Source organism: Podarcis cretensis (assembly GCF_951804945.1).
Source record: "Podarcis cretensis genome assembly, chromosome: 6".
In the NCBI taxonomy this organism is placed as follows: domain Eukaryota; kingdom Metazoa; phylum Chordata; class Lepidosauria; order Squamata; family Lacertidae; genus Podarcis; species Podarcis cretensis.
Genome location: NC_137175.1, coordinates 54,534,969 through 54,561,947, shown reverse-complemented (window position 1 = coordinate 54,561,947; position 26,979 = coordinate 54,534,969). Strand labels below are relative to the sequence as shown.

At 42.6% G+C, this 26,979-nt stretch overlaps 1 protein-coding gene across 2 annotated transcripts; it reads right to left on the bottom strand.

The window, feature by feature from the left end:
• Nucleotides 1-440: 440 nt before the first annotated feature.
• On the bottom strand, nucleotides 441-26,734 carry LOC307218237 (vitamin D3 hydroxylase-associated protein-like). 2 transcript variants are annotated; one of them, XM_079980370.1, is made up of 16 exons: nucleotides 25,822-26,711; nucleotides 23,795-23,908; nucleotides 22,474-22,617; nucleotides 21,200-21,333; nucleotides 18,440-18,646; nucleotides 17,287-17,327; nucleotides 15,928-16,052; nucleotides 12,731-12,856; nucleotides 11,686-11,783; nucleotides 10,805-10,904; nucleotides 10,343-10,386; nucleotides 9,322-9,361; nucleotides 8,403-8,511; nucleotides 7,744-7,889; nucleotides 7,447-7,621; nucleotides 441-599 (listed from the first exon to the last, which is right to left on the bottom strand). In XM_079980370.1, exons 1-15 carry the CDS (start codon nucleotides 26,029-26,031, stop codon nucleotides 7,493-7,495), a joined length of 1,767 nt encoding a protein of 588 aa, XP_079836496.1. In that variant the 5' UTR covers nucleotides 26,032-26,711; the 3' UTR covers nucleotides 441-599; nucleotides 7,447-7,492. The 2 variants fall into 2 exon arrangements, with proteins under 2 accessions (XP_079836496.1, XP_079836495.1); XM_079980369.1 differs by lacking the exon at nucleotides 441-599 and having other exon boundaries at nucleotides 6,927-7,621; nucleotides 25,822-26,734.
• Nucleotides 26,735-26,979: the final 245 nt, after the last annotated feature.

Here is a 26,979-nt window from a genome sequence, read left to right as displayed (position 1 = left end):
TATTCTAGGGTTTGTTTGTTTTTATTTTATAAAAAAAACAACACCTTATCATCTTCCCAGGGGTGTGTGAGCATGAGGGAGACAATTGCAGGTAGTAGAGGACATCGAGCCCAACTCATCAAATAAGATTGTGAGAAAGTGAAATTAACTTCCAGGGCAACATGTGATGAAAATCTATATCTGCCAAATAATAGCTGAGGTGCTGGCTGCAGTTTTGGGAACTGTCACAAATGGACTGTAGATAATCTAATAGGCACATCTGGGGGATGGATGGATGGATGGATGGATGGATGGATGGATGGATGGATGGATGGATGGATAGATTTACTTACTTACTTCTGAAGATCACAGAGTGGTTTACAATATAAAAATACATACATACTAATAATAATAAACAATAACAATAACCCCCCCACACACACAGTTTAAGAGGCCATAGATTGTTTAATTAGCCAATGCCTGGGAGAAGAGGGCTGTTTTTGCCTGGCACCTAAAATATGCAACAAAGGCACCAGGCAAGCCTCTCTGGGAAGAGCATTCCACAAACAGGGAGCCACCACAGAAAAGGCCCACACTTGTGTTGCCGCTGTCCAGACATCCTGCAAAGAGAAACACGACAAAGGGCCTCAAACTATGATCACAGGGTGGCTTTAAAACCACTACTTTGAATTGGGCCTAGAAACTAATTGGCATCCAATGCAGTTGGGCCAGGATTGGTGCAATATGCTCAAACCATCTTATCCCAGTGAGCAACTTGGCCACTGAATTGTGTACCAGCTGAAGTTTCTGAACTGTCTTCAGAGGCAACTCCATATAACATTGCATTAATCTAATCTAGATTTACTGAACCTGAGCTACAATTCTCAGAGAGGTTTAAATAATCCTAAAATCCTGGGAAATGCAGTTTGGTGTGGGGAATGGGGTCTCTCTCAGCACCCTTCACAAGTTACAGTTCCCAGAGATCCTTGGAGAAAGGGGTTGTTCATGCTGCTTTAAATGTAGGGTGCAGGTGGGGCCTAAATTGAGGTATGGCAAACTGTTACCAGAATCTCCATATTGTGTGGGGGGGGGGACAAGAATCCCTGTGACCCATATGTGTGGGGTAAATAACAAAATGATCCCCTGGATTAAAAATGCAGGGCTAAACTCACTCTCCAGCAGGAGAGAGGCCCCAATAGGCTTTTCAGATATCATTTAGTCTGTAGCAACTCTCCCCTCTTTCTGTCCCTCTTGCAATGAACAGAGCACATAATGCTAAGTAAGTTTAAAATGCTTTACTTACAACATAGGCTTACTATGTCTTTGTGGGGCCACCATTTGCTGCCTAGAGCAGCGTGCAGTGGCCCAGGAGTCGGGGGAATGAGAGATCACATCGCACGACTGTTTGTGTGTGTGTGTGCAAGACCTCCCAATCCGGCTGTGCATTTCCCGCTGCAAAAACCAGCTTCCCAGACAGCCAATCAGGTGAGCGGGGGGAGGGGGACTGAGCAAAGACCAGGACCACCTCTCCCCTTTAAAAGGGAGCAGTACCCAGTGCCCAGCCTCTTGCCTGCATGGAGCCTCCTGCCGTTCAATCACCCACCCACCCTGTTCTTGGTATGCATGGACCAGCCTGGTGATGAAATCAGAGATTGAGAAAACCCTGCATCACAGTGACATGTGGAATGTGAGCCAGTGGTGAGAAGGGATGTTGAAAGATTAGTAAAGCTGAATTTCACATATTTATTCAAAATAGGCCGTCTAATCTTTCCGAGAGACTTCCAGAAGAGGAATTTCACTGTGCTTGGGAACAACATTTTATTTTTTATTTTTTAAAAATCATATATCCAATTTAGTGGAATAAGTTGGTCAGGCATTGTACCTACTACCTAGTGAGATAAGAGACTTCTTTGTACTTCCCGCCTGCCTTGGCAACTCTCTCCCCCACCACATATTTTGCTCTTTGGTATATAACTTTTAAAGGCAGGAAAGGAAAACATTTTGCTGATCCAGAGATAAGATTTAATGGATTCCTAAAGAGTTTCTTTTAACAAGCCTATTTAAACATAATTGAAATAGTTTAATCATCTTACTGCAGACAGGTGAAGGAAGACAGTTTGGCATCTTGGGCAGAAAGTCCTGAATACAAGGAATGTTTTGCTGGTGCTCATGATGAATTTTTATTTTATAGTATTTTTCACATAACTAAGAAAAAACAATTTTCCATAGCCATGAAATACAAAAGTTAATGCCTCCCCCCCCCCCAAACATTAACTGGTTTAAAGATACGTTAAGAGCTCCTTTGACTGTGGTCATCCAGCAAAATTACATGATTAAGCACAGTGTTGACAAAAATTGGCAACATCCACATTGGCTTTATATTCTTTTCACTTCCAGTATTCTGCATCAAAGATTTTTGTGCCACCTTAAAGGCTTAAATTCCTTGTTGTTTTTGCTTCTATAGTTATCACAGCTTCTGTAGTTTCTCCTCTAAGAACTGTTACACTATAGCACAGTTAAACAGTATATTTTGAGAGTTGAAACTAAACAACATCAGGAGGACACCATACTGACTGCTCCTACTGTAAGAGAAGGCAACGGAAGACTTTGACCTATGTACATCCATACTTTGCTCTAAAAATTGCATCTTCTTTTTCCAGATAGAAATGCAGCCAAGGATAAAGATTTGACCAGCCATAGACAGCAGGAATGGCTGACCTTTGGCCCTCCAGGTGCTACTGGACCACAACACCCATCATCCTTGTGCGGGATGTAATCCATTGGTACAGTAAAATGCAACTTTCCTTATTTCCCTAGAGTGGACACAGGCAGGGGGACATCCAGTCAGTGTAAGTTCCTGTTCCACTGGTCTGGAGCTTCCTCCCCCTGCGTGTGATCTGGGAGATGAGTGTGGCTCTGGCTGACTCCATAAAAAGAGCCGAGTCATGCAGCCATTTTCTCAGTCTTGAAGTTGCCTTGCTCCAGTGTTGTCCTGTTCTATCTTTTGCAGCCATGCTGCTCTCCAGCAGCCATTTTGTTGTCTTAATGTAATTTTGCTGTCTTCTGGCTCTCAGCCAGCAGCACATGAGTTCAGTCTCCCTATGACATGAACTCACACAGTTTCTTTGTGTAGCTACCAAGTAAAGTCTGCCTTTCAGGGATCAAACCGTGAACTGAAATGTGAGTAAACTTTTTGTTACTTTACTCAGAAAGACTCTTGAGTCTTTATTCTTTTAGGAGGGATAAAAGGGGACACCAGAAAATAATCTTAAGTAAGAGATTCAAACGAATCTGCAAACTAGCTTCCAGCTATATTGAGGGTAATCTGCTGCTCTGCTACATCAGTTACTAGCATGAGTGAAGGAAGGATAATACTTATTAAATATATCCTTTCCTACAGTCCTTAACATCCCCACACCTTGATCACTGGCCAAGCTGGCCTGGGCTGGTGGGAGTCCAGCATCATCTGGCAGTTGTATGATTACAGTTTAGGGTGTTTCTGGCAGCTACCCTACCTTTGGCCCATTCAGCAAGGGGGGTTAAATTAAATTACCGTATTTTTTGCACCATAACACTCACTTTTTTCCTCCTAGAAAGTAAGGGGAAATGTCTGTGCGTGTTATGGAGGGAATGCCTACGGGTGGCATGCCTACGGATTTTCCTCCTCTAAAAACTACGTGCGTGTTATGGTTGGGTGCGTGTTATAGAGCGAAAAATACGGTACCTTCTTGTTTCACTAACTGATGCCACCTGCAATAGAAACAACAGAGAAAGAAAGAAAGAAGCAAACTAATAGCAACTACCTTTTTAAAAAGGTAAATAGCACCCAACTGCCCACAGGTCCCTATGTGAACTGCTCAACTTCACGATACACCTCCAGTTAATTCTCTTATACTTGATGCATTTATCAGTTTTCTTCATTGTACTTATGGCCCATCCTTCAGCAAACACTCCCACATCTGTCCACTTCTACATCTTGGTCATCTCAAACTAAGCCCATTGCTTTGCATGCGGAAAGCTACAAAGTGGCATGGGAGACAGAGAGGAATGCTGGCCACTGCTATGGAATGGGTAGGAAGCCACACATCCCACACAGTGGGCATCACACAGATAAACAATTTCCCAGGATAGCCTTCATTAAAACATGGGTCCAAAGCAGGGCAGAGGATGACACCCAGTTTCAGTTTCCTCCATTCGGCAAAGAATTCTGCACAGTAAGTCTGTGAAGAAAATTTTGGTGAAGCTGCAAGTAAGAGAGAGATTCTAGAAACCCCTAAACTTTGGTTTTTTTAGGATGATTACATTGCCACCTTGTGGCTGATTCTTAAGAGTGCACAGTTTCGAAGCAATATCCCAGTAGAAAAGTAAGAGTCCCTTAGTGCATTTTAGAAGCAGAATGGAAAATAGACCATGCGCAGTGGCATGTGAAGAAATATTTTGGAGGGGAACCGTTAGGTACAGAGGCACCAGCTTGAGAGGTGCTTCACTGTGTAGCCTTCTCCAAATTGGAACAAAGAGAGAACTGCTTTTTGTATAGATTAGGATACAACATTATGCATTTCCAGAATCCACTGCCAAAATCCAGGTTTGCCTCAGTGTTGTCCTCTTCACATTAATGGAAGAAGCCAGTAGGCCCAGAGTAAGTAGGGAAGTCCAGATTGCTTGCACCACAATTCCAGGTTGATCTTCACACCACACATCTTCAAGCCCCACCCTGAATCTTTGTTCTTGGCTTCCAAAAGCAAACACCATCCACACAAACGTGACTATTCTGATACGTGGTCACTAAGCAGTTGCTAAGGATATTTGGCCTTGATATCAAGGGAGCTACTAATTTTCAGTCTATCTGAGTTATATACACTTAACTTTAAGATGAAAAGATAGGGTAGAATAAAGAGGTTTGTTTTATATCATTGTAATAAAGAATGGCTATATCACAAGCACAAATGCCTCTAACAAGCATTGCCTTACTAGGTTGCCCAATACACAAGTTGCCCCTGGTGCTGCTGCTTTATTAGGGTGGCTGTCTTACTAGAATCATGTTTAAAGAATACAAAACACATTTTAATCACAACACAAGGGCCAAACAAGATGCAACTCTAGCTTTTTTCCTTAATTGAAAGCAGACACAGTGGGAAGCCACTTACTATTGGGCATCAGGTGAAGGAGAAGAACCTTTTCTTCCCCTGCACATTCCTCAAAAATAACACTGGGCAACAATTTTTTACTTTTTGAATGTTGTCTAGATTTCTACAACTGATTTAGGGTATTTTTGCACTGCTGAATCAGGAAATGGCATCCGTTTCTCTCCATCAGGTCAGGTTGTTGTGCTATGTTGATTTGAAAAAAATCAGATCTTGTGACAAAATCGATTACATTTTTGTGGCATTATCAGCTGATTTTTGTCAACACATATCATCCTAAATATGTTTTTAAGAGAAAAAAATGTTTTTCCAACAACATATATTGATTACCTGATAGAAACATTGATTACTGTAAACTGAATGGTGGGAATTGATAAAGGTAAGTACACGTAGGACGCAGGTGGCGCTGTGGGTTAAAGCCTCAGCGCCTAGGGCTTGCCGATCGAAAGGTCAGCGGTTCGAATCCCTGCGGTGGGGTGCGCTCCCGCTGCTCGGTCCCAGCGCCTGCCAACCTAGCAGTTCGAAAGCACCTCCGGGTGCAAGTAGATAAATAGGGACCGCTTACCAGCGGGAAGGTAAACGGCGTTTCCGTGTGCGGCTCTGGCTCGCCAGAGCAGCGATGTCACGCTGGCCACGTGACCCGGAAGTGTCTCCGGACAGCGCTGGCCCCTGGCCTCTTAAGTGAGATGGGCGCACAACCCCAGAGTCTGTCAAGACTGGCCCGTACGGGCAGGGGTACCTTTACCTTTACCTTTACCTAAGTACACGTAAATTGCATGTTGCTTCACCTTTTTTCAAACATCAGGGCTTGAACTTCCGTTTCTTGGAACTCCTGGAATGCTCAGCGGCAAAGGGTCGTTGATGACGTTCCTTTCTTTGCAAGGCACCAATTCCTCCCGCACAGGCCAGTCCTTCTTTGTGTAATGCTGAGCACGGTCCCTACTATCCCACATGCACAGAAAACATGGGTACTTGGTGAAGCCAGATTGTTGTCCCAACAAAAAGTTCACCATCTTCAGGTCAACACAAATAAACCACTTATGCTGATCATAACCAATTTTCTCCAGCACATACTTCACTGCTTCATAGTTCTCCTTCAGTGTACTTGAGTGAGCCAGGGGTATAGAGGCAAACTGGTTGCCGTTGTGTAGCAGAACACATTTCAGTGATCGCTTGCTGCTGTCAATGAACAGTCTCCAATCTTTGGGTTCATACTGTGGCACTCCAAGCTTGAGCAGAAGCTGAGCAATATCTGCACAGTACACCAAGTCCTTCTCTTCCGAGAAAAAACGGAGGTACCCTTGATGCCTGTTGCGCAAGAAGCTGATGCGAGCACTGTCAGAGAGGAGGTTTTTTTCCTTCAATCTGGATGCCAACAGTTCGGCAGAGTCCTTTGACAATTCTTCGTGGGACGGCTGCCCCATTAACTTAGTTTTGATCCCCCAACTTTATGCTTTGCTGCACCAATTTATGGAAGATTTCGAGGTTTTATGACTTCAAACTGATTCCTTTTCGACATAATCACCCAGAACTATAGGACCTGAATACTTCTTGTCATTAAAATAATCATTTCCAATCAAAACAATTATTTGACATGGCATTTTACCCCCACCAACTTCTTCTAAAATGCTCCACACAAGCGTACATGTGAACAAAAATGTAAAAAAACGACATGTGGCCATAGCTCAAAAACTTGACCTGATTGAGCAAAACCAATGTGATTTTTGGATTCAGTGCATCAGATTTGTCCTAAATCAACTGAAAAAATGCAGACAACAAATTTGTTGTCGACCAGTGTAATCTTTCTTGCTGCCATTAATTTCAGGAACAAAAGTTCTCATTTGGTCTGTGGGAGTCTAGCCTAGCTTTCCCCTTGATATGCTAGTCTGTATCTTGAGAAGTTGTTTGTTCACTATGCATTTGGACAATACTTAAGATATATCATAACCAAATTGTGCATAATCGTTCCTGAAATCAGTAACAGATTTTTGCTTATGCTTCATTTCAATTATATGCCATTTTGAATCAAGATGGTGGACTCAACCTATGAAAGCTTAACTGATTTTTGCGTTGCTTATAATTCCTGATTAATGCCGAGTATGAGGTCGCTGTATTCTATACATGAGAGTATATTCTGAATATAGAAACATTTGATCATGTACAATCTGAAGTAGTAGAGTGCAAGCATGACTTCTGCTGTTTGTGAGAACTAGGCCTTAGTCATAAATAGCCTCCTGCTAAGTAGGATGTTGGATTTCACAAATAACCATGCCTTAACCTGCATTTTAATATATTTCAAAAGTGAACTTGGAGATGTTCTAACCCTCACTGTGGTAGGTTGCATTGTTCCATTAGTATTGATGCTATAATCATTTGGGAGTTCTCCTCTCACGAACAAGAGTCTCCACCTCCTTCATGAACCGAAGACACAGCTCCTCTTGCCAACACACAGCCACACACTGGACAGCCACAGGGAGCCCAACAGCATCGCTGACAGCCTGAAAATGGAGGGACAAAAAGACAGGACAACCCAACAGCATTAGAAACCTTCAAGGTATAGTTAGGTAGCATAAGGACTGGGGAAAGGCAGGTGGGTTTTTTCTGGTAAATGTGTGCCGACCTCTTTCATGCGCTTGTCCCAAGGGTCACCATAATGCCCTGTGTAGTGTTTGAGCTCTTCTTCATCAGCTTGGGAAACAGTGGTGACTGGCACAACTCCAGCAGGAAAGTTCAGGAGGTTGTATAAATTGGTGTAGGATGTAGCAGCTGAAAGTACAGAAAAGCTATAAATAGCGTGACCTGGTTTTTTGCTTTTGTTTTTAATTTGAGCAAGACTTTTGCTGTTGTTTAGAACTACTCTGAAGGGAAACCATAGCTAACTGAGATTTTCCCCCATTTAAGTTAAGCCGAAACCAGAGGCAAAACAAGGCAACATGGTGCCCTCCTGATGTTGTTGGACTACAACTCCCATCAGCCCCAATCAGCATGAGCCAAACTGCTCACAGGTCCAGGAGTGAACTGCTCAACTTCACAATATGCTTCCAGTTAATTCTCTTATTTGACGTGTGTAGCTATTTATTATTTGCACTTGTAGCCTTCACCAAACGGCCCCACATTCGTACATTTTGACCCCTTGGTCATCTTGAGCTAAGTATGTTTTTGGCATGTAGGAAGATAAAAAGGGAGTTGAGAAACAGACAAGAATTTATGTTACTGCTATGGAAAGGTGGGGAGGCCACATGTCACCCACAGTAGACATTACTGGGACACAGATAATACCAAATAGTTTCCCAGGATAGCCCTCATTAAACGCTGGACCCAAAGCAGGGCAGAGGATGACATCCAGTTTCAGTCTCCTCCATTCAGCGAGGAATTCTTCACGATACATCTGTAAAGAGAATGTTGGTAAAGTTGGAAGCAAGAGAAATTGTGAACACACAGAAACTTTCTTATTGGAATGACTAGATTGCCACCTTTGTTCTATTTATTATTTATGAAAATATTAATAGCCACAAAAAATACCAAAGGGGTTTACAGCAATTAAAATACCATAAGAACAATCCAAAAAGAGATGCCTTTAACAGAATTATCTTATTATCTGAAGCATCTGCTTAAGTCTGGCAGCAAAGAAGCAACTTTAGCAAATCCTTGAAAGTCAATGCAGAAGGCACCTCTCTATTGGCGGAGCATGCCGCGAGAGTAGGCAAACAACTCTGAAGGCTCAGTTTCTTATCAAATGAGTCTCACCAATTTGGGGGGCAAGAGATGATGCTTCTACAGATTACCTCAGTGATCCAGCTGGGATATAAGCATTGTAGCTGATAATGGAACAAGGTCTCTTCTAAAAAAGCAGGGTCTGCCACAGCCTACAAACAATACCCCAGTAGAAAATACACACACTACCCATCAAGTATGAAGGGTCTCTTAATGCATTTTAGAAGTGAAATAGAAAACAGACCCCCCCGCCCTTCAAATCTGAGTTTAAAATGTGGTGTTTCTGTTAACAGCCAAATACAGAAGATCTCAGGTGAAGCAACTCATAGAGCTGTTTTGTATAGTATCATTCTTATATGGAAATCCATTCTGTGTCAAAAAAAATATAGCATCTGTTGAACATCCATATATGCATAGCTCACTGGACAAGATTAGATGGCAATCTAGTTACTGTATGAAGCCTTAATGGTAAACATAAACTCACCGCTGCTGCCACATGGTGATTCCATAGGTTTTTTGCTGACCTGCAACATTGGAAATAATGAAGAGATGACTGCCTAGCAGAAAGAGAAGTACTCAAGAGTGCTGCTTAAAATGTGTCAGCATGATTAGAAAAAAAAATGGGATGGTTCCACCGTGGCTCTGCAACAGTGTACAAAAATGGGATGCCGCCCACCCTGTGCTGGTTAATGTTCATTGGCTATGTGGTAATTCACAATCAATCTCTTCATAAGAGATCAAAAGAGGACTGAGTCAATCACTCCGTGGGACTGGAAGGGATGAGGAACCAGACTCTCCTGCTTTGTGCCTCATGACCTCTGCAACACTTTGCAGCCTCCCAAAGATGCCTGCTGTCATATGAAAGGCATAGCAGAATAGCACTGAAGCTATATACATATTGCATTAACCTTAAAGTTGCCTGCCAAACTATAGAGATAAATGGGACCTGAAAGCATCCAGATTTCCTTACATTCCTATGTGACTAGAGCAAAGTTGCCAACATACAGTCCATTTGCTGGGTACTACACTCTCCCTTCCTTCTGTACTTCCTGAAAGCCAGCAATAGGGAACCTGCAGCCCACCAGATGTCATTAGATCCCAACTCCCATCAGACCCAACCAGCATGTCCAACGGTCAGGAATAACAAGAGTTGCAGTCCAGCTACATCTGGAGGGGCCAAGCATCCCCATTGCTGCTGGAAGGTGATGAAACTTTACGTTTCACAGGAGAAGTGGTCAACCTGTGGCCCAAGGAATAACTTCATTTGAACCTCAGCCTAATTACAAATACTGTCTGTAAGTGATCAGTTCCGTCCTCTGAGAAGAGCAGATCTATCTCTTCCCTGGCAGTCTGCTGGGCAAAGAGGAAGCAGGATAGAAGAGGGTGTTGGAAGAGGAAGAGGAAGGAAATGGCAAGAAAAATACCCACAGTTGCATGTGCCCCCCAACAGATTACCCCCAAGGCTAATGTCACCAATGATAATCTTTAAATCAGATGTTTCTTACCCAACTCCACATAGTGCATTGAGATCTCTGGCAATCCGAGGGTACTGGAGAGAAACACAAGCTTAGTTTCATTGTGAATCCCCAACAATCACATCATTGGTGTTGAATACAGTGGTACCTCGAGTTACAAACGCTTCAGGTTACAAACTCTGCTAACCTGGAAGAGTTACCTCAAGTTGAGAACTTTGCCCCAGGATGAGAATGGAAATCTTGTGCCGGCGGCGCAGTGGCAGCAAGAGGCTCCATTAGCGAAAGCATGCCTCTAGTTAAGAACAGTTTCAGGCTAAGAACAGACCTCTGGAACGAATTAAGTTCATAACTAGAGGTATCACTGTACAGAGCAGTCACTTCACCATCTCTTTGACATGTACTCACCTTACTCTATCCAGCCATCCTACCCTATGCTTGTCAGCATCTTAAAGCACGTGCAGTTGCAGTGAAACAAAGGAGCCAAATACTTACTATAGGTTTCAAGAGGAATGCAAAAATTCTCTTCACTAGAATGGGAAGACGGTAACAATTAATCTGGGATTTCAAATTTGGGTCCACAATGTCTCCTTTGCTGGAAGATGAAAGAAGAAGAAAATGAAGTTTTTCAGTTTTTATATCTGAAGTTACATTGCTTAACCTGGGAAAGAATTTAGGCTCCTGAGAATCCCAAGTGAGAATAAACTTGGAATGATGCCTTCCTGATTTCCTAGCTTACAGATAGTTTCATAGCTCACCTGCTTTGCACACAACAAAACAAAAGTTCAGCCCTGACATCTACATTGAAAAAGTGCTCAGGTAGCAAGCCTGTGAAAAGACTTCTGTTACCTTGGGTAGTCTTTGCCAGTAGCACTGACTTAGAGGAACCAATAGCCTCATTCAGTGTTGTAGCTCATGGCTGCCTAACGTCTTATATTGCAAAGTTTGTGAAGCCAAAGTTAGTTTATCCTCTTGGCTCCATTTGGCTATGTGTTTTGCATGGTAAAGGTAAAGGTAAAGGGACCCCTGACCATTAGGTCCCCTGACCATTAGGTCCAGTCGTGGCCGACTCTGGGGTTGCAGCACTCGTCTCGCTTTAATGGCCGAGGGAGCCGGCGTACAGCTTCCGGGTCATGTGGACAGCATGACTAAGCCACTTCTGGCAAGCCAGAGCAGTGCACGGAAAAACAAAATGAACTTTTCCTATCTCTGAGTTTTCCCTAGCATTAAACATACTCTGATGAAAATCTGTTATTTATTAATGTGCCAATTATTATCACAAAAGCTATCCTGGGCATCACGCTTTTCCAATGCATGGCTATAATAGCAATGTTATCAAGCAACAGCCATGTTCACATACCAGAACGTCTACTTACAACTTGTCCAGCAAATTTGCACATCCATCAGAAAATAGGCCTTTGGTGTAGAGCTCATCAACCACATAATTAAGCCGAGGAGGAACAAAGGGGATGAGCTGTGAGGAAAAGATAACAGCTTTTATTTGACAGCAGGCAAAATTATATGAGCTGCACATAAGGATTATGTAATCCACCCCACTCTTTAATAGATTCAGAGAGCTCTCTGAAAGTGTTGAGGAAAATGAAGCAAAGTTCTAGTAAAGGGTTGGGTGGTAGAAGTGCAACAGGAATGGACATTTTCTATGCTCTCTCCTCATTTTGCAGCTAATTTGCCCCAGAAATTATAAGCCCTGGGCCTATTATGTTCTTCATGTATATGCCAGATAAATTTTGACCACCACAAACAAGTGTTTAAACAAAATGTCACGCAGATACATTCTGAGGACCAGGATTAGCAGCCGTTTCTTATGGAATGTACTCTCTAGCACTTGCATAGATTTGTTGAGTTGTGGGGATTGGTTTCCAAAATTCCAGGTAGGTTGATATTAAGGCCAATGTATGTGCAATAAATTTCCCACATAGGAGATTTCCACACTCTCTGTGTATAAAACTGTGTATCCATGTGAGCAACTAAATATGTGTTAGAACCAAGTGTGCACATGTGGTGAAAGATATTCATGTTCATTGAGCATGACAGTATACAAGCATTTTTCCTGCACAGAATTCCTAACTGTAGAGAAATGGCATATTTTAATGGCATATTTTTACAGCTCTTCTGTTATACAAATACATACATAAGAAATCTAATATATATTTACAATTGCCCGGTTCACATACTGTGCTTGTTTTCATGAATATATAGCAGGGAAAGGCAAGGAGAATGTCTGGATGGACAAGGCATGGTGTGAACTGGGCCTCATTCCCCCACCCAATAACAAAAACTGAAAGCAATGTAGATCTGACAGTGTTCATCACATGACTGTAGCAGCTGGGGCAAAGTGTCAGAGATACAAACAAAATCCCAGAATGGAATCTGGGTGAAGAAATTAAGAAACAGACATACTGTATGCCCTCTGAGTTGAAGAAGATTTTTGGTTTCCCGAACAGCCCTCCTCATGCTGGGAGATGGCTGGAAATAGCCATCGTCTTCATAGTATCCAATCCGTAGGGGCTTTGAACTGCTGTATATCTGGAAGAAGATGAAGAAAATAGGAACTTCTATTTACAGGTGGCCATTGAAGCATAGAAATAGCTTCCAACCACTTTTATAAACCACATCATGGATCCCTGCAGTGGGACTGTTTCTTCAGCACTGATCAAAAGATTTGGAAGGTGACAGAATATAGAATGCCTTGAAGGTTTTCTAGATTTCCAGGTGAAGATTGCTACAAGTAAGGCTGCTTGTGTCCTTGAGCTGCATGGCCTGTTTAAATTTATTTTTATTTTGAATAGTTTTAAAGCCAGTTGGCTCAGCTGTTGATGTTCATTGGCACATACAAGCAAGGAGCATATCTGTTTTATCTGTTTTACTCTTATGTGGACTTAAAAGCCATATATTTTAATTGGAGGACAAGCGCTGGGAGAACAGCTGTTTTGATTCAGTGTTTAGCATTCAGCTGATAAAGAATGTTCAGAAGCTAATCTCCACCAAAGGAGACCCTGCACTTTTAACAGTTTTAATATGGTTACCACACAAGCACAGACCAGCAGTGCTTCAGATAAATCATTTGGAACTCTATTGCCAAATTTAGCCCAGAAATCTATGCTGGACTATTGTGAATCAGCAACTGGAGCAGCTGGAGGAAGGGAGGCAAAGGTAACTGCAAGGCTATTGTGGCAGGATGAAATTAATTTGTCTTATATGGATAGCCCTGGTTCTTTACATAGTGAGAGTGCAATAAATGAGGCTGGAGATGACTTATCCCAAGTAAGAAGCTTTGCTACATATTCCTCCAATGAAAGCTTAGCTTGTTCAGAAAATTTTCTTCCAAATCTTTCATGTGCCACAAGAATAATATTGCAAAGTATTTGAAGTTGATCAAAATAGTAAGTCTTACTGAAGAAGCTATGGGACACTGGGTCTGTGGAACAGTTAACGGGCTGAGTTTGAACTGATATGATGAAACTGATGCACCAGGAGTCAATTAAATGGCCAAAATATTGGCAGACGCAGAACTGCATCAGATCATACATTCTCAGTGTTACGATCGTTGTATAAATTATTTGAAAGGGTCTCATGGAGACCCAGCAGAGGGTATCGGTAAAGTTATAGAGTTACTTGAAGAGTTTGGAAATTTGTCCGGCTTTAGATTAAATAAAGTTAAAACTAAGATGTTGACAAAGAATTTAACTGAAGAGCTAAGAAATCAGTTAGAGCTGAAAACGGGAATTAAGGTGGTGAAAAAGGTGAAATATCTGGGCATCTGGATCTCCACGAAAAATATAAACCTAGTAGAAGATAACTATACAAGGACCTGGAAAGAGATCAAAAAAGACCTGGACACTTGGAGTAGGTTAAAACTCTCTTGGTCGGGTAGAATGGCTGCAGTTAAAATTAGCATTCTCCCAAGGTTGTTGTTCCTATTTCAGAACATCCCGGTGATCGGGGCACGACATCATTTAAAGACTGGCAGAAAACCCTGTCCAGATTTATTTGGCAGGGCAAAAGAGCAAGAATCAAATTTAAACTACTTACTGATCGTAGAGATAGGGGAGGATTCGCCGTTCCGAACCTGAAACTATACTATGAGGCCGCGTGTCTGTGTTGGATCAAGGACTGGATTGTCTTGAAAAATACAGATTTGTTGGACTTGGAGGGATTCGACGCCAGATTTGGTTGGCATGCGTATCTATGGCAAGATAAGGAGAGGGCCCACAAAGGATTCTCCAACCATATAATTAGAGGAGCGCTACTCGAGGTATGGAATAGAAATAAGAGACTTATAGAAAAAGACACCCCATGGTGGTTATCACCAGTTGATATCTTGACAATTAAAAAAGCTAATATGGAAGGTCAAAGATGGACTTATGAGGAACTACTGGTAAAATCAGACAAAGGGTAGAAGCTCAGACCTTATGAAGAACTGAAAGATAAATTAACGGCCTGGTTGCAATTTTACCAAATTAATTCTTTATGGAACGAGCACAAAAAAACAGGGATGAGTGAGAAAAAGTCCAGATTCCAGGTGGAAATAATAGAAGGAAACTCCAAACTTTTATCTAAAATGTATAACCAACTATTAGACTGGGATACTAAGGACGAGGAGGTAAAAAAGGTCATGATTAAATGGGCCATAGACCTTGGATATAATCTAGATTATGACAGGTGGGTGAAACTTTGGAACAAGGACATGGAATTCACAGCATGTGTTGATCTCCGAGAAAATTTACAAAAAATGATGTACAGGTGGTACCTCACCCCTGTGAAACTAGAAAAAATGTACAAGATGGGGGATAAAACTTGCTGGAAGTGTAAGTCAAAAGAAGGTGACTTCCATCATATGTGGTGGGCTTGTGAAGAAGTGAAAAGGTTTTGGGGACTTATTTATGATGAATTAAAAAAAAATTTGAAATACACTTTCCCTAAAAAACCTGAAGCTTTCCTTTTAGGGATGGTCGGGAAGGAGATTAGGCAAGAAGATCAAACTATGTTCCAATACGCAACGGTAGTTGCCAGGATACTGCTAGCGCAAAACTGGAAAACCTCTAAAATTCCAACCATCAGAGAATGGCAATCTAAGTTATTTGAGTATATAGAGCTAGCAAGGATGACACAGAAGATCAGGCATCAAAAAAACGTAAAAATTATTAATGACTGGAGCAAATTTATTACATACATAGAAACAAACTTAGGAAATATTAAAATTACAGTAGGTGTTACATAAAGTCTGAGAGGTGTAGATAAAGGTGATAAAAAGATACCGTTGGAAGATAATATGGGAGTAAAGCTCAAACCGTGATGGAGGGAAGTCAATCACTGTTATGTTATGGGTGTGTGTGTTTTTGTTTTTGTTTTTTCTTTTGTTGCTGTATGTTTATATGTTTACATGTTTCTGTTGATATGTGGTTGGGGTTGTACTCTTGTTTTATGTTATTCTTTGTTTGTTTTCTTTGTTTTCTTTCTTTTTTTTCCTTTGAAAAAGAGCTTAATAAAAAAAAATGAAAGGGTCTCATGGAAAGCATCATTCATTGTTGACCAAGGGTTGTGCTGTCCATGGTGCTGAATGTTTCAGCTTCTCCCTCCTCACTGACACCACTTACCTCCTCTCTGAATGGCATAGGTGGTATTGAAGGATCAAGGGAGAATAACTCATCACACAGGAGTGCCTTCATGCACAGAACCAGGCTGTCTACATCCCTTGCCATTGGGCCAATTGTTGCTGTAACTGCAAAGAAAATGGAGACATAGGAGGTGGAGGGGAGAAAGCATGTGGACCTTTGAAGGTGACTCGGAAACTACAACTAATCCAGAATGCGGCAGCTAGACTGGTGACTGGGGGCGGCCGCCGAGACCACATAACACCGGTCTTGAAAGACCTACATTGGCTCCCAGTACGCTTCCGAGCACAATTCAAAGTGCTGGTGTTGACCTTTAAAGCCCTAAACGGCCTCGGCCCAGTATACCTGAAGGAGCGTCTCCACCTCCATCGTTCTGCCTGGACGCTGAGGTCCAGTGCCGAGGGCCTTCTGGCGGTTCCCTCATTGCGAGAAGCAAAGCTACAGGGAACCAGGCAGAGGGCCTTCTCGGTCGTGGCGCCTGCCCTGTGGAACGCCCTCCCATCAGATGTCAAAGCAATAAATAACTACCTGACATTCAGAAGACATCTTAAGGCAGCCCTGTTCAGGGAAGTTTTTAATCTGTGATATTTTAGTGTATTTTTGGTTTTTATGGAAGCCGCCCAGAGTGGCTGGGGAGACCCAGCCAGATGGGCGGGGTACAAATAATAAATTATTATTATTATTATTATTATTATTATTATTATTATTATTATTATTCTATGCCCAAGTCTACATTCCAGTAGCCAAGAAAGGGGGAGGAACCACACAGGTCAGTGGTAGAACACATGCATTACACACAGAAGGTCCCAGGTTCAAACACAGGCACCTCCAGTTAAAATAGTCACATAGTAGGGGATTTAGACAATACTGGGCTAAATGGACAAGTAGTGTAACCCAGAAAAACTGGGTTTAAAATTCCCAAGTTCACTTTCAGGTGTGAAAGTCAGGTACACAACTCCACTGACACACAATGGATTTCAGTCTGAATAGGATGCACTGTGATCTCTGCTCTTATAACCAAAAGTTCAAACTTCATTCAGTTATTTTAGTTCAGAGCTACCATACTAATGATTTGGTTGGTAGGGATAAGCAACATGGTGAGCAGATGATGCTGGATTCCAGCTCCCATCAGCCCCATTCAACATGGTCAACGTGCAGATGGTCAATGTGAGAATGGAAGTTGAAGTCCAGAAATATCTAGAGGGACCCCAATGGCTACCCCTGGTTTACAGCAAGAGGACTACATTATTTAAATACACTCTAATGTCACTGAAAGGACATGCAAGTTCCTAGCATAGTTGCAGGTTCTTTTACTAATCTGAATGGGTAAAAATTACTTACCCGACTTCATGCCAGCAATAGGGCTAGCAAGACCAAGTGTGCTGGGAATGATGCAAATGAGAGAAAAAGAATTGTAACTATCAACACAGTAGAAGATGATCCATGTTTCAGTTGCAAATCAGATGCAGACATTCAGAAATGATACTAGAGTTCAGCTACACTGGAGTTAACAATTCATTCAGTTACGATTTGCTGGCATGGTAAATATTACCATGAGAGAATCGAGTTTTACTTTAGATGTAGCATGATATTAACAACAGAGCAATCACATGTTTCAAATAGCCAGGTGCAACTTCTATAACGTGAATGAATGTATAGCAAATAAATTATGTAATAAACTAAAATTTAAAGTACTGACTTAAAAAGAATATATAATATTGTATATAATATTGTTGGGTATAATGTATCAATTATAATTAAAATAATAGAAACATATAAATTTATATCCCACTCTCCCTCCTAAAGTGGCCCAGGTCATTTAAATGTAGCAGTAACAGTTATGACAATAAACTTAGTTTTGCTCCAATTATCTCTGAATGCATAAAATTGGAATATTTATCACAGTCAAGGAAGTGTGTTAAATCCTTTCCAGCCCCAGGGGCCACATTCTCTTGTGAGCAACATTCCTGGGGCCACAGGCCCATGGCTGGCATGGGTAGAAGGAAAAAGTGGCTGGACTGATGGATGTGACTCTTCTTTTGGTATTATAGGTGACAGTCCAGCCACACCAAAGGTAGAAGTTTCTATACCCCCCCACACATGCATCTCTTCATCTCAACAAACACAAGGCATTATGCTGCATGTACAGGGAGGGGGAAGGAGACTTTGCTTCTGTAAAACAGCCACTGCATTTTGTGGAATAAAAATGCATTTTTAAAAAAATGCATTCCAGCCATCCAAAAACAATTAAGGAGGACACAGTGCAGGGCTGGTAATGGGAGCAGGCCCACATTTCATCCCCAGACTCAAAGTTCCCCACTCCTGAACTACAGGAATACCTACATTCAATATGCAATTTCAAAAAGCACTGGTTGTTTCTGCTCAAATGAAGCATCTCCCACTAATGCTCAATAAACACATTCCATTAACATTCACCTGTTTGACTATCTGCCAGCCCAGGACCAGTTAATTGAGTGAACTTTCCAGGACCCACCTCAGTCGATTACCAGTTGGTTTGAGTCCACAAAGCCCACAGAAACTTGATGGGAGCCGAATGCTTCCAGCGACGTCTGTCCCAAAGCCCAAGAGGGACCCTCCTCCTGCAATGAGTGCCCCTTCCCCTCCAGAGGAACCACCAGGACTTTTCTTGTGGTTCAGGGGGTTGATTGTCTGACCAAAGATTAAGTTGCTGCAGTCATAACTGAGTGAAGTAGAAAGTGGGTTGACCATTAATGTTTTATAGGAGCTTTATGCCTTATACTCAAACAAAGCATGAGACAATGGGTTGCATCCAACACAGGGCTAAACAAAACGTTTCATCAGCACAAGAAGTTCTGCTTGTGCAATGAAAAGTTTTCCCCGAATCCCTCCCCTAAATCTGTTCTGGGTTCTGGAGCAGATTTGTGGACTGAGCAAAGTATGTGCCAGGTTGGGGGGACTCCATTATGCTAACACTATTCCTTTCAAATAGCACAACTATTAAGTTGAATATTGCCCAGTAGGTAAATAATAGAATGGAAATAAATGTAAAGGTAAAGGGACCCCTGAACATTAGGTCCAGTCGTGGCCGACTCTGGGGTTGCGGCGCTCATCTTGCTTTATTGGCTGAGGGAGCCGGCATACAGCTTCCAGGTCATGTGGCCAGCATGACTAAGCCGCTTCTGGCGAACCAGAGCAGCGCATGGAAATGCCGTTTACCTTCCCGCCCTATTTAGTGGTACCTATTTATCTACTTGCACTTTGATGTGCTTTCAAACTGCTAGGTTGGCAGGAGCAGGGACCGAGCAACGGGAGCTCACCCCGTCACGGGGATTCGAACCGCCGACCTTCTGATCGGCAAGTCCTAGGCTCTGTGGTTTAACCCACAACACCTGAATATTGCCCAGTAGGTAAATAGAATGGAAATAGCATCAGACAATTGAGAAATACAGGGAATGTGCTTGAATGACACCATAAAGACTAATGCAAGGTAACAAAATAAGAACCATCTTGCAGAATCACTCATGGTCATTCAGATGCTGCAGAGAAACGCACAAGAAGGATGTAGTGGAAATAGCTTGTCCCCTCTTCTGAGATGTATTTTCTCTGAACATAGATGTTTCATTTAGCACGGTGGGTAATAATAACCAGTGCTAATGAACACATCCTGAAGAAAAAGTTGGTAGACTCCTATGGTTGAAGAGTTGACTGTGGGTGGGGAATGCCACTATTAAGAACATAAGAATATGGTAGCTTGCTGGATCAGACTAATGACCCATCTACTCCAGCATCCTATTGTCACAGTGGCCAATCAAATACCTGTGGGAAACCCACACAACTGAAAAAAAAGTTCATTAAAAAGTTACCTGAAAATAAATAACTATTCGACCAGGGAGAAAGTTCTAACTTGCATACTCCCTGCTATGCAACATTTGATGTGTGGGAAGCATTCAAAAATACCACTAACCACCTGCATTCTGGTAAAATCCAGTTAACCACCTCATTTGCATCCTTTTAGGGAAGGAGTAGAGAACTTATGGTTCTTCCTATCATTTTGGACTCCAGTTCCCAGCACCCAAGCTAGTACGGTCAATAGTCAGGGATGATGGGAGTTGTAGCCCAGCAAAACCCACAGGTTCTTCATCCCAGCTCTATGCCCACTGGAGATGCACATGTGAGTGCAATGAGGTACATAGCAAAAGCCCTGCCCCCTTCACCAGGAAGAGAATGCCCTTTATGGGGTGAGAGAGAAATGCAAAACTTCATTGGAAGTATCTGAATAAAGAACAGATTTCATTAATAATATAAAAGATCCTAGTTTCTATCTCTGGCATCTTAAGTAGGGGTGTGAAACACTCCTGTCTGAATCCTTGAAGACCCACCACTTCCAGTCAGGGTAGTCAAACTGAGCTAGATGGTTCAGTGATCTAACTTGGCAAAAGCTTATCTACTCGTTAAGCAAGTGGACGCTCTTGGGGCAGGGTTCGACTGCCATGACATATTATAGAAGTAAATTCCCTATCTTAATTGTGGAGAGGTGCTTCCTATTTATGACTCAGATCTCTTCAGAATAATTCCTCCCAAATCACTCTCCCCCACATCATAATCTATCAAACTCTGCAGTGCTATTTTTCTAGAAAATATGTCATAAACAGCTTCCTCATTCTCTTAGAATGGCAATGGCGCCCACCTGAAAGGTGCCAGAACTGAGTTCTGGTGAGTGCCATCTGAAAAAAAGCCCCAAATCTCTGTAATGTCCCCCATAATGTTTTTTGCTACATTAGAAAGCCAAGCTGCTCACAATTTTTATTTCTTCTTCCTTAAGGTAAAGGTAAAGGTACCCCTGCCCGTACGGGCCAGTCGTGTCCGACTCTAGGGTTGTGCGCTCATCTCACTTAAGAGGCCAGGAGCCAACGCTGTCCGAAGACACTTCCGGGTCACGTGGCCAACGTGATGAAGCTGCTCTGGCGAGCCAGCACCAGCGCAGCACACAGAAACATTGTTTACCTTCCTGCTGTAAAGCGGTACCTATTTATCTACTTGCACTTAGGGGTGCTTTTGAACTGCTAGGTGGGCAGGAGCTGGGAACGAAAGACGGGAGCTCACCCCGCCATGGGGATTCGAACCGCCGACCATGCGATCGGCAAGTCCTAGGCACTGAGGTTTTACCCACAGCGCCACCCGCGTCCTACTCTTCTTTCTTAGTCCTATGGTATATTTGTAAAAAGAGAAAGCAACAGGGAATTACAAAAGAAGAGAGTGTGCTAAAGTATACTTAATCATGCTTTGTGGAGCGTTGGTCTTCACAAATGGTATTGCCCCCTGTTTCTTCAAAACTTTTACTATCACGCTGTCGTCCTTTTCCACTTTGCCAAGAAAGTGCACCAACCCACACGTGGAGATGTGGCCCTTTGGGAGAAAACCAAACACAGCTGATTTAACATGATGGGGCAAATAAGTCTAGAGCTATGTAGCTTGGCCTAAGAACGAAACTATTAAGCCTTGTTGGTAAAATAGATGCCATAAAACAAAGAAAGTTTTCCCAGATCCCATGGGGATTGGCCCTGATAGAAAACCTTGATTGACTTATTGATAGATATAGATTAGATAGATGATAGATAGATAGATAGATAGATAGATAGATAGATAGATAGATAGATGATAGATAGATGGATGGATTGAATTTCTACACCATCCTTCATGTGAGGATCACATGACAACATAGTAACAAACATACACAACATAGTAACAAACAAACAAAATACTCTACCCACAGTTTAAAGGGCCATATAATATTTAATTAGCCAATGGCCATATATTATTTAATTAGCCAAGGCCCACCCTGACGGCCTGCCATGGACTAGGAGCAAGTTTTTAATAATAATCATAATCATAATAATATACAGAATTAGAATGCATTCTTGAATATATTATACCCTAGCACCCAATTACAATTCTCAAACATTCATTGATTCGATTTATTATATATCCCACCTTTCCTCCAAAGGACTCACAATGGAACAAAATGGCTCTCCTCCCCATATTTATCCATCCAACAATACCTGTGGGGTAGTTTAGGCTAGGAGACAGGGGCTGGCCCAAAGTGAGCCTCACAGGTGAGCAAGGATTTGAATTCGAGTTGCCTCAGCCATACTCTGACATGCTAATTACTACACCATACTGGAGTCATTTTAAAAAGACCTATTTCAACCTTTTGTGCATTCATAGTGAGCGGAACCAGGCAATCCATGTAACATGCACTCATATCTGTAGATGTGCACATGCACACACAATTATGTATGCCAAATTTGGAAATGTATATATATTTCATTGGAATGTGATCATGCTGTACTCCATTTCAGTTATCTCCCTTCTCTAGAGTTCCACAATGGCCAAAATTAAATGGGTCATGCCCTGTATGTTAGCTGAAGCTGTTGTGAGAGGGGAGAAGTAATGATTACGTTGAACCAATCAACATCACAACTGATGCACAGACAGATCATCATAAGGAAAGTGGTGACCACATTTAAGGGTAAACGGGGGATTAACCTTGCATCCAATGTGGTCCTTAATGCTGACAGGAATCCCATACAGCAGACCTTTCTCCTTTTGCTTCTTCACTTCCTGGAGCTGTTCCTCACAGCCGTGAATAAAATCAGTCACACAGTTCACCTCCTGGGTCACTTCAAGAGCCTTGCCAAGGAAGAGGAGGAAGAGGAGGAGGGAAAATAGGGAGAAAGAGAACATTCACATTACAAAAAGGGTATTTCTACAGTGAGTTCAAAACGTCATCATTGTCAAAAACCTTGGAAAGTAGAAGACTGTTAATTTGCTACTTGCAACTCCTAAGTTTAACACACTTAAAAGCCATGGCAGTCATTTTGGCCCAGTAAAAGCATAATTGAGATTTAGATGACCCAGAACTTGGTACAAATTCATTAAGAGTTGAGCCAGTGCAGGCTGGGGGACTTCTGTAGCTTGGGGGCCATATTCCCTCATGGGTAACCTTCCAGGAGCCACATAGGTTGGGTCAGAGTCAAAAATGGGTGGAGCAAAGTATGTGACCTTTGTCCACGGCATCATGTTTTGGGTATACAAGAAGACACACATCTCTCTCCAGCCAGGCAAGAAAAAGGTATGATCACATTTCAATAACACATTCCAGCCAGATAAAATCATTTGAGCATTGAACAGGGCTATTGTTATGTGAATGGCCTGGGGAAAAGAAGAAGAGTTTGGATTTGATATCCCACTTTATCACTACCCGAAGGAGTCTCAAAGCGGCTAACATTCTCCTTTCCCTTCCTCCCCCACAACAAACACTCTGTGAGGTGAGTGGGGCTGAGAGACTTCAGAAAAGTGTGACTAGCCCAAGGTCACCCAGCAGCCGCATGTGGAGGAGCAGAGACGCGAACCCGGTTCCCCAGATTACGAGTCTACCGCTCTTAACCACTACACCACACTGGCACTGGGAGAGTGCTAAGGGATGTGACAGTGGTCTGGGATGGTAGCAATTGGTGCAGGAACCAGAGCTTACTCACTCCTGCCTAATGGCACAGTCATAGCCATGCTCTGCAGCATCAGGTGACAGGCATTGTTCTCCTATGAGCTCCAATACATTTCAAACCTTCAGCACTGTTACTTGATTTTTTTCCCCTATGCCCTTTGTAAAATGAGGACACTGGGAAAGGTTTAAAGGGTGAGGGGGGAAGTAAATATCACTAAAACAGACACACTACATTGACAGAGCACCTGGGACTAAATGAGCAACAGCTACCAATTAGTACATAAAAATGGTGCATTATCTTGAAAGTCACTTCGTTGAACAGAAGTATGTCAGAAGGCTTCCTGCTGAAGCAGTTGCACTCACCTTCTTTACATAGGTATATAGGACACTCTCTGGAGAAAGCGTCTCCTCTCTAAGTTTCTCTGCCAGTTCCACAAGCGACAGGGAGAGAATAAATTCTGACTGGATTCCAGGGTTCTGCAAGAGGAGGCAGCTGTGTCAGAAGGAAATGCTTATCCCCACACATTGGGAATAGCCCCAAATTGTAAAAGTCACTTTGGTCACAAGCTCAAAATTGTGAAACCAGAATGCAGTCCCATCTGTTGTTTTTAAATGGTTAATTTTTTCCATGATAGATCCAGGAAACAATAACCAAAACAAAATAGCAACCGAAACTAAAGTAGAATTTACAGACATCGTACACGCATCAGTCATAAGTTCCTCAAACAGTAAACCAAGGCGGTTGAGCGCCTATCCATTTGGAAGCAATCCCTAAAATAAGGTAAAGATTTCTATTTCCTCGGGGAATTTCTTAGTCAAGCAGAGGTACATAGATATATTAAGGAAGAGAGAAATACATTTCTAAAAAGGCACCCCAAATAGCTCAAGGTCTTCTGCCATTTCACACCTTTTTGTCTGTTGGGGTCTGTATTACCTTTGCCAGAACTTACTAAGGCTGTGGACATATTAGCTGTGGACATGGTCATAGCAAGAGAGGGTGGGCCACTCTGTGTGTGTATGTTTGTGTGTACACACACACACACACAACCAACCAACCAACCATTCATATCTATTTATTTACATGGACAAACCTGTCTCTGGTTTCTCGGTTGCAGAGTTCTGAATAAAAGGACTCCAAAGAGTGCACTGCAACAGTGGGTAGCAAAGTCCCACTTTATCTTAACAGTACGGAATTTGCAAGGTCTTCATACAATCCTCTTACAATGTTGATTTCCCAGTGAGTGCTGTGATGATACAGGTAATGATGCAATCAAAATGGGACCTGTGTTGCAGATAGGGACATTGATGCTGCCTGTAATGAGGCCCCAACTCCCCATTTTAATGGTTTCTTCTATCTTGATCTTGCTCAAATTAGTGTGTAGACTTGAAGTCAGGAGCTTGAAGCAATGTTGGAATATGTGCCAAATCTGTTAAACACTAATCTACAGTCCCTTTGAGAGTCACAGTCAAAACCTGGATCACCAGCTTGTTATTCCTGTTTATTTATGGGATTATGAATTCTTGAGTAAGTGCAGCAGAACTATCACCATCGGCAGTGGCTGGGGAAGCAGCCTCCCAACTTTTAATGCTTGTTCCTCCACCCACAAATGCAGGACTGAAGCCTGCCCGTGACCAGAAGTTTCAGAAACAAGAGATTTGCTGTTAAGAGACAGACTTTGGATACTGCTGCAAACATCATCATGCCCAGTCCGTGCTAATCCTTACAATTTGGGCACCAAGATCCTGGGTTCAAAAGCCAAAACCAGCCCGCATGGCCTGACAGACCCACTCTCAAGCTGTTATTGGAAGAATGTGGGAGATACTCTGGTGACTTTTAAAAGTAGGGTTTCATTTTGAATGGTTATGGGACTGGATTATGCAGTAAGAATCCATTTGTCCCAATACTCTTTAAAAAAAACAAAAACTATTGAAGAGACCAGTAACTTGTAACTGCTGCCTCCTGCCTTGCTTTTGCTACATTAGCAGCACCAAAGTGACCTATCTGGGGTCAAGCCTAGGCAGTGTCACGGAGGCCCTGGGCTGCCCAGACGACAAGACCCCCCTCTCAGCCTCACTGATGTGGTCCAAAGGAAAGGAAAGCAATACACAGGGCACCAGCTTAGCTGCAGGAATTGCCAGAATGAGGCGCACAAGATGCTGTCCGTCTTAGGAACTCAGCATTAGCTCAGTGCAGCAGTACCTGCTTTGCACCCAGAAGGTCCCAGCTTTTATTTGAACCACAGAAAGTGGACACGATCACTAGCAAACCTGACTGGAGTGCTCTCGGGTAGACATGATCACAGCCATTAAAAGTGTTGTTTGAGAAAGATCTCATTTTCAGAAGAGGCCCCCATCTCTTTCCCCTGCACCCCACCCCAATTAAAAGTTACCTTCTGTTTAAATTTCCAAATCATTTTTTCCATTTGTTCCAAGCTGTCGTCTCGCCATTGCCTGGCCTCTTCCATCTTCTGCAGAATCCTTTTGCGGGCCACCCATTTCCAAACCACAACCGCTGCTGCCGAGCCACAGGCAACAGCAAGAGCAGCCTGAGGATATATTCCATCCCTGGGCAGGATCTCTATCAACTTCTCCTGGATCATGGCAAAGCCCTTCTCTCTGTCTTCCCAGTTTGCCTCTCTCTGACACTGGAGGAGGCTGGTATCAGTTCCTGAGCTATTTCACATTCCAAGAGACCATCAGCATAGGGGCTCCCAAGATAAGACTCCGCCCAAGGCATCCCAGAAAATTGACCTTTGATCTGTTAAAACAGTAACTCAAGCTTGTTTTCCTGCTGGAGTCGACAAAAGAGTCCTTACAATTCTGAGCAGTCTCCTTCACATCAGATGTAATAAGCAACTATACCATTGCTCACTTCTTTTTTTAGGAGCAAAATAGTCATTATGATGACAACTTATTCCTCGTAAATAGAGCCTGTACATTACAAGGATCAGGTACATAATTTTCCTCCTCTCAGTGGAAACCAAGCCATCTCGCATATGCATGAAAGCACACACAAATAATTGGCCTGACCTTTAGAATCCTGAAGAAAATGGCTAGGAGATGGATAGACTTTGGTCTGTCTTAGCAAAGAGTAACAGTAACTCATTTCCAAACTTAAACTCATTTGCAGTTTATAAAATACTAACCTATGCTGCTGAGTAACTTACTATTGCATTTTCAACGAGCTCTTCTCCAATACCCACCACACAGCACTGAGGGTGAACCAAGTTCTCACACACTTTGCTCACAATTAGCAAGCTATAAGCTCCCTACCTCCCCACTGGGTCGTGTGTGGCTATCTCCACAGTACAGTGGTACCTCGGGTTATATACGCTTCAGGTTACATACACCTCAGGTTACAGACTCCGATAACCCCAAAATAGTGCTTCAGGTTAAGAACTTTGCTTCAGGATGAGAACAGAAATCGTGTTCTGGCGGTGCGGCGGCAGCGGGAGGCCCCATTAGCTAAAGTGCTTCAGGTTAAGAACAGTTTCAGGTTAAGTATGGACCTCCGGAACGAATTAAGTACTTAACCCGAGGTACCACTG